The sequence below is a fragment of the Numenius arquata genome, chromosome 16 (assembly GCF_964106895.1).
Source record: "Numenius arquata chromosome 16, bNumArq3.hap1.1, whole genome shotgun sequence".
Lineage (NCBI taxonomy): Eukaryota > Metazoa > Chordata > Aves > Charadriiformes > Scolopacidae > Numenius > Numenius arquata.
In genome coordinates, this window is record NC_133591.1 from 1,649,963 (window position 1) to 1,667,034 (window position 17,072).

Genomic DNA, 17,072 nt, shown 5'->3' on the forward strand with positions numbered 1-17,072 from the left:
GATCGCTGGGCTATTTCATATTAGAAAAGGAAAGGAAAATAAAACAAGAAAGAAAAAAAATGCAGACAAGAGAGGACAAAATAGATATAGATAAAAAGAAAAGAAACAGGCTCTTATCATTTTCTTATTGGTTAAGGAGATTCCAAAGCCATTATAGAGGATTAGCAAAAAGGTTAATCTGCTTTAGCCATTCACTTGTCAAAAGTGAATTTATAGGGTTTGAAAAATCCTTCCTATGGTGAAACCAGAAAAAGTCCCCCTCTCTCTCCCCTGCCCTTCCCTTCTGCAGGCAGCACAAGGGGATGGGAATGGAGACCCCAAAATGTGGGAGCACCTTCCTTTACCCTGCCCCTGCCTGGGCACTTGCCCCCGGGGGAGAACTCTGGTTCGGCAGCACTTCCCCAGTTCCCTCCCCAATGTGGGGTGGCCACAGGGCTCGGGGAGCAGAGGAGCAGCTCGGAGAGATGTGACCGTCCTCCCGCGCTGCTCTGCCTTACCTGGGGCAAATCCCGGGCTGTTCCACGGGTTGATATTGGCAAACCTGGACCCGTGACTGGATTTGTTGATTTCTAAAGCGGAACAGAGATGGACGCTGCTGACAAATGCTGCCAAATACCCCAGGCTGGGGCTTATCTGTCCCCAAGTGAAGTGCTCACCCAGGGAGCCACATCTCAGCATCCTCCTCGTCACCCAGCACAGATGCTGGCTTGTCCCAGCCAAGTGGCCTGCCTGTGCCACTGATTTATCCAAGTGGCTGATGCCCATCACTTGCTCCAGTGCCACTGTGAGACACAACCCAGGGGAAAAAACAATCTTTCAAGGTCAAAAACCAGCCCAGAGCACTTTCTTGATAGCTGCTGGGTGAAGTTCAGTGGCGTGCATTTGTCAGGAGTTATAGCTACATTTAATAAGACACAGAAATCATAGAATCATAGCATGGTTTGGCTTGGAAGGGACCTTTAAAGGTCATCTAGTCCAGCTCCCAAATCACACCTGTTTAAAATAGTTCAACCCTGTACCAAGTGACAAAAAGAACCCAAACAAAACCATTTGGATTTGATGATAATTAACACAAAGTGTTACAATAAATCTGTTCCTCTCTCTGAAGGCCATTCCATCCTGCAGGAAGGAGTGGAGGCCCTCCACTGGCTGTTAGTGATCACCGTGATAGTAGGGATGCTGGCTAACGAAGATGCTGGCTAACGGGGATGCTGCCTAATGGGGATGCTGGCTAACGAAGATGCTGGCTAGCAGGGATGCTGGCTAACGGGGATGCTGCCTAATGGGGATGCTGGCTAGTGGGGATGCTGGCTAACAGGGATGCTGGCTAAGGGGGATGCTGGCTAGTGGGGATGGTACCCATGGCATAGTAGGAGGGCTGTGGGGCAAACAAACCTTCTCTGATGCAGCGAGGCACGATGGAGCCAGACAACTATTTCACTCTGAAGCATTTAATTCGGTATTTCAGAGATCTTGCAGCCTCTCACGCTGTCCGGCTTCCTCTCTGCTCGGCACCAAGCAACAGCTCCCCCCGGTTTTCAGCCCTTCTGGGGGGCTCTCGCTTTCCACCGACTACGGAAACAGCTTCAGATGATGTTGCTTTTTAACCCCTGAATTGCAGCCTGCGGTGGATCCAGCGTCGTGCTGAAGGCGACGGGCGAAGGCGAGCATCCCCGCCCGGCGGTCGCCGGGCGGGGATGCTCGCCTTCGCCCGTCGCCTTCAGCACGACCACCGCTGCCAGGAGCTTCCACCGTCCCCGGAGCCTTCCCGGCTGGCCCGGGGGGGGAACAGCGCTAGGGGGGGCCGCTGAGCCGGCAAGAGCTGTGCCGAGCTCTATGGTGGTGGCAGCACCGGCCATGGGAGCCGAGGGGGAAGCCAGGGCCTGCGCTGCCTTCTACGGGGCGCTGGGCATCGCTCAGCCGGTGCTCTCCTGCCTGCGCTGCCTGCGGCAATTCGCGGGGTAAGAGGAGGGGGTCCTGGGAGAGGGGAATCAGGCATCCCTTGGGGACCGGTTTTTCCCCGGGATTACCCCGTCGTGGAGTGCCCGAGCGTCCCCCCCCGGCGCGGATCTCAGCATCCCCCGGGCGCGGGTACCCGGCGCGGGTCCCCCCGAGCATCCCCCGGGCGTGGGTCGGGAGGTAGAGCCGGAGGCTCGGCTGGGTCCCCGGTGTGGCGACCGAGCCACCCCCCATGTGCCCTCATCCCCTTCCAGCCCGCTCTGCAGCAGCAGGGCAGCAAGTTTTTTGGGCCCTCCTGCCCAGCCCCGCTCTCCCTCCCCCCCCCCCCCCCCCCAAATTCTCAACCCCCACCGGCCCCGCAGGGCTTGCGTTTGCCAGAACACGCTGGCTTGTGGACTTGGGGCTTTGAGGGGTTGTGTGTGTTCCCCCCCCCGCCCTCCCCTGGCCAGGCAATGCTGCTGCAGCCGGGAGAGACCCGCTGCAAGCTGGAGCACACCAACCCTAACCCCTATCAAGCTGGGGCACCCCTACCCCAATCCAAATCGAGCTGGGGTGCCCCCACTCCAATCCACATTGACCTGGGGAACACCAACCCTAAGCTCCACCGAGCTGGGGTATCCCCCACCCCAATCCCCGCCAAGCTGGGGAGGATACCTCACCACCATCCCCATCCCGTTTCAGGAGCACTGCCAAGAGATGCAGAGACAAGCACCTGGAGGATGCTCTCCTGCTGTCGCGGGCGCTGAGCGAGGGTCTGCGGGCACTGGGTGAGGCGGAGGCACGGCCCCTGCTCCGCTGCATCCTGGCTTTCCAGATGGAGGCAACCGGCAGCTCCAGCTCCTTCCAGAAACTGGAACAGGTCCGTAAGGCAACCGCAGCTTCAGAGCTCTGTCAGCCACCAGTGTAAGCGATGGTGCGGCTCTGCCCGCCACCGGCACAGCCCCGGTGCGGTGCATCCTTACCGGCAAGGGGGCCACGGTGATGCCACAGAGCTCCCCTAAAAGCGTATTGCAGCTGGGATCTCTCGGGGGTCCGGGCTGACTTGGGGTGTCTCTCGGCAGATTGTGACCCAGTTGGCGGTGGGGAAGGAAGCCCTGCTGTCCCGGGAGGTGGGCGCGCTGCTGGCCGGCCTGGTGCCGCAGGGAGAGGTGAGAGCACCCCAGTTGTGCGGTGGCACCTGCTTTCACAGGGGCTTGGCTGGAGCCCATTTGCAGCAGGGGCCCCTTCCTTCTCTTCCCACCGTGCCGGGGGCTTGCCTTTGCTTGCAGCCGGCGACGGGTGGCTGCCCGTCACACCAGCCCTTTGCTCATCGCTGGGACAGTTTCTGGCACAGGCAGGACCCTCCTGTCCAAGGCACCGAGCCCCAGCCTGTCATCACGCAGGTCAAACTGTCCTTCTGCCCCCACAGGTGCTGTCTCCTGGGGACCTTCAGTCAGGTCAGTCTCTGCTCCTGCCCCTCTGGAGGCTTCTCCCAGCTCATGGGACACCTCCTGTCCACCCAGACCAGGTCCTCTGCATTCGCGGAAGGGGTAGCAGGGATCAGGCGGATCCGTGAGATCTCTGTGGAGGTCTCAGCAGCACCCAGTGGCTGTGCCCACCCACCCGGGATGGCTGGAAACCGGACAAAGCATCCCCTGCATCCCAGCCCCGTTCTTACCCTGCTTCCCGGCAGCGCAGCCCTTGGTGTGACCAGGAGCAGGGCTGGCTGCAGCCACAGTGACAGGAGCTGATGCTGTCCCCTTGCCCGCAGTGTGCATGTTCGTAGAGGAGAGCAGCCTGGGCCGGCAGCACTGGCAGCAGAACCTGGTCCCGCTGCTGCAGGGCCTGGCCACCACCTTGCGCTGGGTGCTGCAGAGCCAGCCCACGCCCGGCGGCACGTGGGGCTACCTGGCTGTCAAGGTAAGAGCCAAATCTCAAAGGAGAGGAGAAGGAAGGGTATGTCCCTGCAAGGGCTGTCTGGGACCGTCCAGAAGGGATGTGACACACAGAGCTGCTTTGAATGCCACTCCGTCCCTAAGGGATGGCTGCCTTTTTCGGAGGTGGGGGATGCTGACAGCCATCCCTGCGGCCCCCATCTCTCCTTTCCCCCAGGCCTGCCTCCAGCTCTTCCAGGCGCTGCCGAAGGACGTGGCACCCCTGGTGTGGAGCACGGCGGGGAAGAGCGAAGCCCTGCAGAGCCTGTTGGGGCTGCTGCTGGAGGTGTCATGGGGGAAGGTACGGCGCCGGAGAGGGAAGGGGCTGCCTGTCTCAGGGACCAGAGCAACGCCATCCTTCCTGGGTGCTTTCCCCATTCCCCCCCACCCCGAGCGGAGCTCACAGAGGCAGCCCCGGTGTCTGGGGTGTCCAGGGACCATGCCTGCTGGGGTTAAATGGGGTCTTGGTTTTCAAATGGTGCTTTGAGCTGTGCCTTTGCCTCCCGTGCAAGTCCAGGCACCAGACAAGGACACGCGGCTGCTGGCGGGGACAGCCCTGAGCATGTTGGTGAACACGGCCCCGCAGCCCGAGCGCGGGGCCAGCGCCGCCATGGCCCTCTTCCAGCTCCCCCACCGAGGAGCGTGCTCCGTCCCGACCCAGGGTCAGTCTCTGGAGAAGGGGACATCGGGGACAGGTGTGTCTGGGTGCCAGGGAACACTGGCCGGTGCCACCCAGCAGCGGTGCAAGCCGGACTCCACTGCAGGGTCCCGCTCTCGGGGTCTGGGAGTCCCAGCTGCCACTGGCCACCTCCCATGATCACTCTGGGATGAGCAGGGCAGTTGGCTCTTGGAGCAGGACTCGGGTTTGCCACCTTTCTGCCACCTCACGCAGCCATTTCCCACCAGGTGCGGGGGAGCTGAAGTTTGGGGAGCTGGAGGTGGAGGTCCCCCCTGTCCCGGAGCCAGATGGGCTGGAGAAGCTGGTGCTCACCAGAGGTTTGCTGACGTGCTGCAAGACTGACATCCTCAGCTGTCAGCTGGAGAGCTTCACCCACCGGGTAGGAGAGCTCAAACCCACCGGCCAGGGATTGGGAGAGCCCCTTGGGGAGGGCTGGCAGCCACCAGCAGGGCTGTGGGTCCCCAGGGGAGGTAGCCAGGCTGCACCGCTCCGCACCAGCAGCTCCACGTGTCCCACTGAGCACGGTGCCTTAGCCAGGAGTCTGCTTTTCCAAAGACATCTGCCTGGGGATTTCCCTCTTCTGGGGAGCTGAGAAGCCAGGAGTTGCCAAAAGTAGTCCCCGCACAAGCAAAGCTCTGCCCATCTCCGGCGTGTCCCGAGTCCTCGAGAGCTGAGGACTTCCAGACAGGGAGCAAAAGCTAGCAATCAGCTGCTGTAAAAGCAGAAAAAGCAGGCAGTGGTCTCCTCCCTGAGCTGCCGTGCTCCCGCAGGCCTGCCTGCTGCTGGATGTGGTCCTTCCCGCGGTGTGCGCCCTGACCAAGGAGCAGAAGGACTGCCATTACTACTGCTTCCAAGGTAGGAGACAATGACCCTGCCGTGGCAGGGAGGTTTGAAAGGTTCACTGTGCTCATGGAGCCCCTGCAGCACCTCATCTTCTCCCAGAGAAGATGCTTTTCTGGATCTTGGTAGCTAGTTTGGAAACTGCAATTAATTTCTGCTCCAGCCGGATGGACACTAACCCTCGCAGGCTCTTGTGTACCTGATGGGGACACTGTTCCCCTGGCACACAGGGTCCCTGATCCCCCGTCACCCCTCACTGGCTCGGCTGTGGGCGAGTCGGGGGGCGAGGGCTGCAGGGCTGCTCTCTGCTTTGGCAGCCTGTGCCCTGTGGCTGCAGCGCCTGCGGGACAGCCTGCCTGCCCTCCGGTGCCTGACGGGGACCCGCATCCTGGGACAGGACACCGAGCTGCTCCAGCGGCTCACCCAGCTGGTGTGGGACAACGCCGAGACCCCGGTAAGGATGAGGTGCCGAAGGTCCGTGTCACAGCAGCCAGAAACAGCCCTTCATTCACCCGGCTTGGCTGCTGTTCCCCTGCCCATAACACACCCTGGAGCTGCTTGTTTCATCTCCATCAAACAACTGCATCCCCTTGCCCGCAGCTGCCTGCACCCACGCTGCTGAGGCCAGGGTATTCATCACACATGGCCTTTGCAGGGCCCGTGTCCCAGTGCTTTGCCCTCCCCACCAGTGCAGTCCCAGCCTCTCCCCATCTTCTGGCTCATCGCCATCCCCATGTCCCCAGCTCCTAACCCTATGGCTACCAGACTACTGGAAGTCCACGGCCACAGGAGAGCAAAGAGTGTCTCCTGATGCAGCGAGACAGGAGAGGAAACCCACCCTAACGCCTCCTGCTTGCTCTCCTTCTCCCCTCCAGGTGGAAGGGGTGTCCGAGTTCATCCACAGCTCCTTCCGACTGCTCCTGGAGATCTACCACCTCGAGTGCCAGCACTTCCAGGACCAGGAGAGACCCTTCTACCAACAGACGCTGCAGAGGGTGGTCTCGATGCCGTGGCAAATCAAAGCCAGATACGTGCCCCTGTGTGCCATCATTCCCTACCTGGGCAGCCAGCAGGTAGGGAAGGCTCGGTCCTGCCTGGCACCGCTGCTGGGGTGGCACAGCCTCTGTCCACTGCCCATCGCCTTCTCCTGCCTGGCTCAGCCATGCAGGCAGCTTTCCCAGCCAAGGGATGGTGTCTCCGGTGGGGCAGAGAGCTGCAGCTACAAGGATGCACCCCTGGGGACTGCCAGCGGGGAGGGAAGCTTTGCCACTTGATGCCCACCAAAATCTGGCCAAAAGCAGCTTGGGGTACCAGAGATGCTCAGTGCCATGAGTGACCACAGTGTGATCTGTACCCAGATTTGTCCCCCACCTTCAGTGTGGCAGGGAGATGAGGGTTATCTGCCTTTTTCCCAGGTGCTGGACGCCTACCCGGACCTTCCGCAGCACCTCCTGAGCTGCCTCTCCACCAACCACCTGTGTCCCGCCGCCACCGAGGTCTACAGGGCCCTGGTGCGGCAGCAGCATGCCGAGGGGCAGGGGGGCACGGACGCAGCCCTGGCAGAGCGGTGGGCACTGCCCTGGCTGCCCCTGCTCTCCCGGGCGCTCTGCTCCCCGCTGCCCATCCTGCAGAGCAACGCCGCCAACCACCTCCTCGCCTGGACCCTGCGCCAGCTCCCGGCTGCCCACCCACTGCTGGCCACCCAGTTCAGCGGCTGGGACACGGCATCGCTCCGGGCTTGGGTCTCGCTGCTGAAGGCTCAGAAGAGCGTGGCGGGCACCCTGCCGCTGCGGGGCGAGGAGCTGGAGCGTCTCTCCTGCTGCCTGGGCGCCCGGGAGGACGGCGTTCGGCTGGCAGCGTTGGGTCTCCTCTGCTGCAGCCCCAGCACCAACCGGCCCCTCTCGGGCAGCGAGATGCGGCTGCTGCGGGAGTTCCTGCCCCTCAACCTCAACTGCGACTCCTCCTCGTTCCGGCAGCTGCTGCAGACGGCGGTGAGGAAGGCGCTGGTCCGGCTGCGGGACAGCTCGCTGGCCCAGCTGCGAGGGAAGGTGGCCCAAGGAGCCGAGCCCAGCGAGGGAGCGGAGCAGCTTGCCCAGGCAGTAGGTGAGATGGCCACCCCGGCACCTCCACCACGGCCCCGGGGGATTCGCATGCGGGTGCCCAGCCTGACATCGCTCTCTGCCCGCAGGCTTTGTGGAGTGGCTGCTGCAGCTCAGCATCGCCTCGCTCAGCCCAGGCTCCAACTACCAGAGGAAGAAGACGGCTCTGCTCCTCCTGGCCGCAGTTCTGGAGACCTGCACGGACACCTGGAGCCCCGAGAGGAAGAAGGGCCAGCCCCCACGTGAGTACGGGCAGCATCACCCCTCGGCTGCAGGGGTGCTCTCCCCTGTCCCCGTCCCACCGCCCTGTGTCCCCACCGCAGGGTCCATGGCCACGCTGCTGAGCTACGCCAGGCAGAGTGGCTGCTGGGACTTCTTCTCCCAGCCCAATTTGTTGGCACTGTTGAGCTGCTTGCAGGACAGCACTAACGAGGTGAGCCTTAGTTGTCATACAGCTGCCTGCCTTGGCCTTAAGCAGGCTTGGAGGGGAAGGGTGGTGGGCTTCCCCCTCCTGCCCTGCTGCTTCCCCCTCCGTCTTGTGTCCCAATTCCCCCCACCTCTCCTGTCTTGGCAGATCAGAGACTTGGCCTCGGAGCTTCTTGTCCGCTACTTTCCCTCCACGTTCCCTGAGCCCATCGCCCTGGCTCTCTTCCAGCTGGCCCAGGAGGCCCTGGGCAGCCCGCGAGTGCAGGAGGCTGAAGCTGGAGCCATGCTGATGAAGACCATCCTGCAGAAGTATGAGCCCCCCAGCATCCCCCTCCCCACAGCAGCCCCCGAGAGCGTGTCGGCAGCCCCCTTGTATCGCTACAGGCTGCATTTACATCTCAGGGCAGCAAGGGCTTGGGTTTGAAATACCCTTGGAGTGGGGAGCTGGGTAGGGTTGGGGTGCAGGACCCCAAAAACTCCCTCATCCTCGCAGCAGCTTTTACCTCTTCCCCCAGGTCAGACAGCAGCACCATGAAGAGCCTGGCCCTGGAGGCTGAGACAGCCCCAACGTTGCCCAACCGAGGGCTGTGCTTCGCCCAGCACCTTCTCCATGTGCTGCAAGCCCAGTATGCAGTGGCGTGCCAGGACCTGCTGCAGGCAGCAGCCACTGCGCCGATGCACGGTACGTCCCCAGCCGGGACAGGCAGCAAGCGGCTCCCGCGGCAGGAATTGTACAGGCAGGAATGGGGCTACAACTCAGTGCTGATGCCACATCTTGCCTCAGTTTCCCCATATTGCTGCTCCACCTGCCCAGCGTGCCCGTCACCCAAGGTCCCTGCTCCCGAGCCATTTCAGCTGCAGGCTCGGGGAGGAGGGATGGGGTGACACCAGCCACGGCTGTGAGCTGAGGTGATGTTTGTGCAGGAGCCATCGCAGCCCTGCGGAGGTGCCTGCTCCAGGTGCTGGAGGTGGCCGCCTCCATGCGGACGGCAGAGCTGGTGCAGAGCTGGCAGGAGCTCCTCACCCACCTGGTGACCACTGCGAGGGACATCACCTCCTTCCTCCTGGGCGCTCTGCAGAGCCAGCGAGGCCCCGGCACCGATGAGCAAGGTGAGCGTGTCCCCACGGTGGGGGACCAGCCCCTGGAAGCACTGACACCTCCGTCACAGCTCTCCTCGACCCAGCATTCCTCCAAACCTGCAGGGAAGGGACTTGCTTTGGGACACATCGCAGGACAGGAGCCACTGCCATTTGTGTGCACTCTGAACAGGGGGTCCTCCCCGGCCCCCCAGCAACATCCCCCTCCCTCTGCCCCACACCGCCCCGCTCACACCAGGCTTCTCCCTTTCACAGCTGCAGCCCCATCGTTTGCAGACATGGGGAACGCCATCGGTTCCCTCATCACGCTGGGGAAAGGCCGGGGGCAGGAGGAAGAGGTGGAGGAGGACTCAGTCCTGCTGTCGGAGGAGCACAGCCTGATCCTGACCTGCTGCTGGGTGTCAGTGAAGGTAGGCACCCCTCCCCATGGCACCGGGGAGAGGGGTACCCCAGCACAGCACCCACCGCCCAGCTCACCCCCGCAGCTGGGTTCTTCAGCTCCCCTCAGGGCATTCTTCCTCCCTGGGGACAAATGATGGCGAATCTCTGCCCTTACCTTGAAACTGCCGCAGACCATCCTCACCCCCTGCCAGGGAGGATGCAACCACCCTCCTCCCCAAAAGCAGCCACCTCCCCGCCTGCCCTGATGTAGCCCAGCTGGGTCCCAGGCACTGACAGACCCCAGCTGTGGCAGAGCCGGGCTCCTCGGCTTGTAGCCCGTTGTGGCTCCTTTCTGCCAGCCACCCATCCTGGCTTCTCCTCATCTCCAGTGGCTTTCTGGAAAAAGGCCATCTCTGCCCATGGGAAATCTGGGAGACCTTGTGTCTCTCTACAACTCCCTGAAAGGAGGGTGTAGCCAAGGGGAGTCGGTCTCTTCTCCCAAGGAACAGGCGATGGGACATGAGGAGACAGCCTCAAGTTGCAGCAGGGGAGGTTCAGATTGGATATTAGGAAAAATTTTTACGCTGAAAGGGTTATTAAGCTTTGGACCAGGCTGCCCAGGGCAGTGGTTGAGGCACCATCCCTGGAGGGATTTAAAAGCCGGGCAGTCGTGGTGCTGAGGGACATTGGTTAGTGGTGGCTTCATCAGTGGCGGGTTCATGGTTGGATTCGATGATCTGAGGCAATCTATGACTATGAAACCGCTGTGCTGCAGAGCCTGCGTGTGCTTATGGCCATCGCACTGGCCACGCTGCCCGATGGTGCCGGCAACCAAGAGTGTCTGTGGCAGGGGGGCAGTGGCAGCACCCCCTGCGCTTCCCTGCGGCAGCGACAGCGGGGCAGGACGGGAATGGGGCAGCCCCATGGCCAGTCCCCGTGACCTTCTGCTTCTCCACAGGAGATCGGGCTGCTCTTGGGGGGCCTGGCTGAGCTGCTGATGGCCACCCCGGCACTGTTCGCCGGATCGGGGTCCCTCCTGCCGCTCCCCACCCTGCAGACAGCCGCGAGGGTCTTCCAGGAAATCCTGCTGCGGTGCCGGCACTGGGTGAGAGCATGTCCTGCCTGGGGTGGCTCAGCCCCGTGCCCACCCCTCCAGCCCTGTCCCTGCCCCGGGCCAATAGCCGGGGGCTCTCACTGGTGTTCAGTGGGGCAGGGTCTGCTCTGGGGACACGGGGCATGGCTGGAAGCCCCTGGCTGGGATCTCAGTGCCAAACCCCATCACATTCCCACACCGTCATGTCTTCTCGCTTCCTCCTTCCCCTTTGCAAAGAGGTTTCTGGGGGCTGTAAGGGGCTGGCGGGGGCGCCCTTCGTGGCAGGGGGGGCACCCGTCATGGCACAGGGGCCCCCTTTGTGGCACGGGGACCTGAGGCTGCTCTGCCCTAGGGAGCGGTGGAGGGCTGCAGCATGGGCTTCACCAAGTTTTGTGCCGCTCTGCTGAACCACCCGGACCCGGAGCTGCAGGCCATTCCGCAGAACATGCTGGAGCAGGTACCATGCTCGTTCTGCCCCATGTCCCCCCGCAGTGCCCCCCGTGTCCCCCCAGCTGCCTGGCAACCGAGATGCTGCAGGGCAGGGCTGGTGCAGCCGGTCCCCTCCCTGCGGAGCAGCTTCGGGCTCCAGCCGGCAGGTTTCCAGCCATATCTCAGGTGGGTTTTTCTCCTCAGGGCTTAGAAGCACTGAGCGGACCCCGCAGCAGCTCGATCACACGCCGTGCTGCCGGCTTCCCCATGCTCTTTCTCTGCATTGTCAGCGGGGAGGCCCCGGCGCAGGCACGGCCGCTGCTGACCCGCTGCATCCAGACGCTGCTAGCCTTGGCCACCACAGCCCTGCCGCAGGACTGGGACCAGACCCTTGACCTCCCGCAGGTGAGCTCCTGACTGCTGTAGCCCGTTTGGGGACAGGGTGATCTACAGGACGTCCCCTAAAGGGAGTGGTGCCAGGTAATCAAGCAAGAGGGTGAGAAAAAAAACCACAGTCCTGGCCGCGCTGCCCATCCTGAGAGCCCAAGAGCTGATGGCCCCTTGGCTCCCCCGTCTTTCCCACCATCTCTCCTTCGCTTGGAAGCGTGAGTCCCTTTCCCACGCAGTGCTCCTGAGCCCCCCGTCCTCTCCCCAGGTGTGTGCCTGCCATGTGCTGCAGACGCTGGTCCGTGGCGCGGGGCTGGGTGGCGCGGTGCTGCGGCACGCCACGCCGATGGTGGCCCTGGCCCTGCGGGGCTTAGGGTCCCCGTGTTGGGCCATGAGGAACGCAGCCATCCAGCTCTTCAGTGAGTACCGATGGGGGAGACATCCCTGCAGAACCGATGCGGCCGCCCAACATCTGGGCATGGCAGGGGGTAGAGGGGACCTGACTCTGCTTTCCGTCCTGTCCCTTTAGGTGCCCTCACGTCTCGGCTGCTGGGCCAGCAGCGGAGCCGTGGGGAGGGCTGCCCGGCAGAGGGGGTGAGCCTGCACGCCTTCCTCGGGCAGCACCCCCAGCTTAGCACCGTGCTGCTGGGTGAGCTGGGGGTGGCCACCCTGCCCACCCCGGGGGGACCCCGGCTGCACCCCGCGCTCCATGCCATCCTCACCCTCCTGGCCCAGTTGCAGCCCAGCGCTGATGGCCCCGGCAGGTGAGGGGGCAGTGGGGATGCAGCAGGACGTGGTCCTGCAGTCCCTGGCTCTCGGTGGGGTTTCACCCCGGCCGGAGCATCACCACACAGTGCCCTTTTTGCTTCGCAGCCGCTCTACTTGTTTCCTGGAGCCGCTGCTAGAGCTGGCGGGGAGCCCCATCTTCGCCGTGCGCTCCATGGCTGCCAAGGCTCTGGTGCCGGTTGTCCCACCGCCCCAGCGCCGGGGTCTCCTCCTGCAGCTGGCCCGGCAGCTCCCCACCACCCCCGAAGGGGTCCGCTCACACAATGCTGTCCATGGGTGCCTGCTGCAGATCCAGGCGCTGCTGGCCCCGGCTCCGGGCACTGAGGGGTGAGTGGTCCCCACGCCGTCCGTCCCCCCACGCCCGCGGCTGCTCTGTGCCGGGATGCGGCGTTTTGGGCTGCGGGCCCCGTGGTGAGGCCATGTGTGTCCCCGCAGGCTGTCGGCCGAGGCGCTGCGCCCCGTGGCTCTGCAGCTGGAGGCACGGGGCTGGCTGCTCACCCCCGCCCAGCGCTGCCCGCTCGTCCGCGCCGCCTTCCTCCAGGTCCTCGCCCTCCTGCCCGCCTCCTGTAGCCCCAGCTTCACCCAGAGCATCCGTGAGGCCATCAGCGCCGAGCTGGGCAGCTTCCCGCTGCGGGGAGAGACGGGATGTGCCGAGCCACAGGTACTGCTGCCTGCCAGAAAAATCACCACCGTGACCTTCCTGCTGGAGAGCCCAGGGCTGGGAGGTGGGGACCCCACTTGGGGCCAAGTGTTGGAAGGGGGATGCTGGTTTTCCCGCAGGTAGGCTTGGCCATCCTCCACCAAACCATGGCCCGCTTCGTGTGCGGCGAGGGAGCCCGGCTGGCGGACAGCGAGCGGATCGGTGCCGTCTGCTTGCTTCTCCAGCAGCCCAATCCCGACATCCAGCTTGCCGTCCTGAACTGGGTGATCTCCGGGGAGGGAGGAACGTGTGAGGAGCTGGAGAAGGCTCTTGGGCTGACCTTGCTGGTATGATGAGGCTCAAAAGTCACTGAGTAAAGCAGAGGGTCCCCAGTGCACCGCACAGATGGGATCGCAGGTGCTCACTGAGAAGCACAGTGCTCCTTGGGCTGAGGGTTCACGGGTGTGGGGCGCTTGCCAGGTTGTGATGAGGTTGCCACCCTGCGGTGCTGAGGACACTAACCATGTACCTTCTTTCCCATTGTCAACTAGGAGAGCTTGCGGTCGGTGCTACGAGAGAGAAGGGACAAAGAGTTCCTGAGATTGTACCTTGAGGCTTTGCTGCATCTTTACAGAGAACCCTCCTCCTGGTCCCAGGAAGCTTCCCGCAAGCTCCATGGCTCCTCGGCAGCATGCCTGGAGATGCTGCTGCACATGGTGGAGGCTGAGTGTCCTGGCCCCGACCTCCTCTTCCAGGCGCTGTGTGCTGCCAGCCTGCTGCTCGCCCACCGGTAGGTCCCTGCCGCTGCCGGGAGGGCTCTGCCTGACCCTTCCAGAGCAGCAGCTTCTCACCCGAAAATCACAGCTGCCTTTACGCCTGGGTCCTGCAGTCTCTGGGCAGCTGCTGGCTTTTGGAGCCCTGGAAGGTGCACCTGAATTCCTGTTCCTTCCCGGGCCTCTGGCAGGTTTGAGGAGGAGGAGGGCACGCTGGTGGAGCGGTGGTGCAGGGTGCTGGAGGAGTGTGGCCGGTCTGCGTCCTGCGAGGTGCTGCGGCTGGCGGCCGCCCGTGCCCTGCGGCAGGCGGGTGCCGGCGTGGTGCAGCGATCCCTGCGTCCTCCCTGTCCCGCGCTCGTCCCCGTGGCGCTGCGGTAGGTGCTGGCAGGACCCGTGCTGCCCACAGCCCCCAGGCCGACCCTGCGAAAAGCATTGTCCCCTGCAAAAAATTCAAGGGCATTAAAGAAAACCCCACACATTCAAAAATCACTATCGCCCAAGAGCTTGCAGCCTACCCAAAATTTCTGGGTGGTGTTTTAACAGCAGCAGCCAGTCCCTTATGAGCAATAAATCACACTAATGGATCCCTCAATCCCTATCACGGTCCCTGCCCACCCAAGCAATGAGCTCCTGGGTGGTGGCTGTGCCTTTCATAACCCAGGAGAAAAGTCCCTGGGCAAAGCATCGCCCTGGAGGTGTCTCATCCTCCTCCACCCTCCAGGATGGCTGGGGGTGCTCTGGGGAGTGCAGGGACCTTCCCTTCCCTTCTCTTCCCTTTCCCCAGGCTGATAAACGTCGGCATTCACCTTCTGCAAGACGAGGAGCGGGAGGTCCGGCACGAGGCCTCGGGATTCGCCAGCCTCCTGCAGCAGAACCCAGCTGAGCCCCTCCGAGATGGCTGCATCTTTGTGCAGGACAACCTGGGCCTCCTGGGGCTCCTGCAGCTCCTCCCGGCAGAGTTCGGGGAGCACTCCGAAACCTTCGACTTGCTGCTGCAGCATCTCCCCCTCCTAGATCTCAAGGGCATCATGGAGGAGCTGGAGGCCAACACGTGAGTTGCCAGAACCCTGGGCTGGGTATGAGCACAGGAGGACATGGACCTGATGGAATGGGTTCACAGGAGGCCACAGAGATGCAAGATCTGGAGCCCCTCTGCTGTGAGGACAAGCTGAGAGAGTTGGGGGGGTTCAGCCTGGAGAAGAGACGGCTCCGAGGAGACCTTAGAGCCCCTTCCAGTCCCTAAAGGGGACTTCGGGAAAGCTGGGGAGGGACTCTTGATCAGGGAGGGGAGCCATAGGACGAGGGGGAAGGGTTTGACACTGAAATCAGAGAGAAGCCTGAGATGAGATCTGGGGAAGAAACTCTTTGCTGTGAGGGTGGTGAGAGCCTGGCCCAGGTTGCCCAGAGAAGCTGTGGCTGCCCCATCCCTGGAGGGGTTCAAGGCCAGGTTGGAGGGGGCTTGGAGCAACCTGGTCTGGTGGGAGTTGTCCCTGCTCAGAGCAGGTGGGTGGGACTGGATGGCCTTTAAGGTCCCTTCCAACCCTGAACCATTCTCTGAGGAAGCATGGGGGACCGTGAGGCTACCCCTTGGCTTCACCTGTGCCACCCCACAGAGCCACCAGCCTGTACAAGGAGGATGAACCCAATGTTTTTGCGGAACCGGCCGTTGTGGCCTGGCAGCTGCTCCCCATCCTGATGCAGCTCCTGGAGAAGGCTCCCACTAGCAGCCTGCTCCATGCCTCGGTTCTGCGATGGCTGGTGGCCACAGCCCCTGGCGTCCTGCACGACCTGCAGTACTGCAAGCACCACTGGAGCCAAGGTACAGTGCGGGAGGAAGCAGGGTGGCACGAAGCGACCCGTACAAGCTGGTGTCCTCATCCCCTGGAGGGGGACTGTGCTGTGCTCACAGCTCCTTCGCCGACTGTCTCCACAGAGGCCACTGCCCGCCGGGGGATGAAGGCGCTGGGCTGTGCCAAGCTACACGTGGCAGTGGCCGTGCTGCTGGTGAGGGCCCGGCTGGTGGCACGGGCGCTGCGGGTACTGGGGGACAGTGCCACCACCGTGCCGGGGCTGGACGGTGGAGCCCAGGAGCTGGAGCAGGAGCTGGTGCTGGTGCAGGAGCTGCTGGCACAGCACGGGCTGGCCCCTGTGCCGAGCCAGGGGAACGTGCCGGGGGAGGCAGGACCGTCCTCCGGGGCTGCCTGACAGCTCTGGGCATGGAGTGGCATCATGCCGAGCCCCGCAGCCACGAGGCTCCGGGCTCACACTGCCACGTCCCTCCGTTTGCTGGATGCTCTCTCTGGCCACCAGCAGGGACTGTGGGTTCGGTGGTGTAACTCAGGGGAACCCCACTCACCGTGGGGGACACGCTCCCTTCGTTCCCATCGTTTTATCACTCTCCATCCCAAGGACACCAGAGCAGCATCGCCTTGGCCCCTGCCCTCCGGTCTGGCTGGAAGGAGGAGACACCAGCCCAGAACCCTCGCTCCCCCTTGTGCTGCTCAACTCCCACTACCTTATTTTTTTAACCATTTTAGCTCCTCATTTGCAGTGGGCTGACCCCCCCCCCCAAGCCCTCCCATGGGGAGCTAGAAAGCTGTGAGGTACTTTATCCTGGTTTCAGCTGGGATAGAGTTCATTTTCTTGCCTGTTGGGGCTTTGATATGAGAAGAATGTTGAGGAATGTCAATAAAACATATTGTTTTAGTTGTTGCTAGGTAATGTTTATATTAGCCAAGGACTTTTTCAGCTTCCCCTGGAAGCAGAGAGGGAGCACAGACAGGAGAAGCCGGCCAAAGGGATATTCCACACCAGAGACATCGTGCTCTGTGTCTAAACGGGGGTTGGCTGGGGGGGGCAGGAATCCCTGCTCAGGATGGGTTGGGCAGCTGATCATCAGGTGGCGAGAGCCACTTGTGTTGTATTATTTTATTTTGTATACTCTTTTAACATTATTTTCCTCTCCTGTTATTGTTATATTAAACTGTCTTTATCTCAACCCATGAATGTTTTTTCCCCCCTTTCTCTCCCTTTTCTCCCTACCCTACTCGGGGCAGGGGGGGTGAGCTGCCCACTCCCAATTGCTGGCTGGGGTTAAACCGTGACAGTCCTTTTTGGCACTCAACGCAGGGCTGGAGATAACAACAAACCTGACCAGAGCACGGTCGAACAAATTTGTTATAAGCATTCATTGTATGAATGTTGATTTATTTGCTCTCAGACTCGTTGTGCTTGTTCTCGGGGCTGTGTTTTGTTACACGTTACCTGCTGTAGGTGTTCCCTGTTGTGCTGTTTGTGGTCCCTGGGAACTGGCACAGGATCATCATTTTGCTGTACTTCGGAGGGCCCACGACAGGCTGAGACCCTCTTCTCCTGGGTGGCTGGGGGCTCCATCCCCACTCCTCGGGAGGCATCTAGAGGAAATTATCCGTAATTACATTTTTTAACTGTTCTCAGAGAGCCAGTCTCTCGGCGGGACACCTTCCCTCTCCTCCCTCTTCTCCTCCAGGCTAACTACATCAGCTCTCGAGAATTTTCTCATGGGCTGCCCACAGCACCCCCACTGTCTC

The 17,072-nt window shown here is 62.3% G+C and overlaps 1 protein-coding gene across 1 annotated transcript; it reads left to right on the forward strand.

Annotated features, from left to right (window-relative positions):
* Nucleotides 1-1,836: 1,836 nt before the first annotated feature.
* LOC141472588 (tRNA (32-2'-O)-methyltransferase regulator THADA-like) lies at nucleotides 1,837-16,499 on the forward strand. The gene is made up of 31 exons (XM_074159735.1): nucleotides 1,837-1,961; nucleotides 2,641-2,818; nucleotides 3,021-3,107; nucleotides 3,368-3,395; nucleotides 3,710-3,858; nucleotides 4,051-4,173; nucleotides 4,390-4,521; nucleotides 4,790-4,930; nucleotides 5,322-5,406; nucleotides 5,709-5,845; nucleotides 6,267-6,464; nucleotides 6,807-7,494; nucleotides 7,580-7,732; nucleotides 7,814-7,923; nucleotides 8,065-8,225; nucleotides 8,432-8,598; nucleotides 8,841-9,026; nucleotides 9,270-9,424; nucleotides 10,354-10,500; nucleotides 10,841-10,945; nucleotides 11,122-11,322; nucleotides 11,573-11,723; nucleotides 11,834-12,068; nucleotides 12,178-12,417; nucleotides 12,526-12,751; nucleotides 12,871-13,077; nucleotides 13,282-13,520; nucleotides 13,695-13,877; nucleotides 14,288-14,554; nucleotides 15,117-15,322; nucleotides 15,437-16,499. The coding sequence occupies exons 1-31, from the start codon at nucleotides 1,837-1,839 to the stop codon at nucleotides 15,706-15,708; spliced, it is 5,682 nt and encodes a 1,893-aa protein (XP_074015836.1). The 3' UTR covers nucleotides 15,709-16,499.
* Nucleotides 16,500-17,072: the final 573 nt, after the last annotated feature.

What these genes read in the sequence shown, in the direction of transcription:
- LOC141472588 (XM_074159735.1), top strand. Translation starts at nt 1,837, where the DNA reads ATGGTGGTGGCAGCACCGGCCATGGGAGCCGAGGGGGAAGCCAGGGCC. An exon ending in TCCTGGGGACCTTCAGTCAG is followed by an intron (nt 3,396 to 3,709) that starts GTCAGTCTCTGC and finishes CCTTGCCCGCAG; the next exon opens with TGTGCATGTTCGTAGAGGAG. An exon ending in TGCAGGACAGCACTAACGAG is followed by an intron (nt 7,924 to 8,064) that starts GTGAGCCTTAGT and finishes CTGTCTTGGCAG; the next exon opens with ATCAGAGACTTGGCCTCGGA.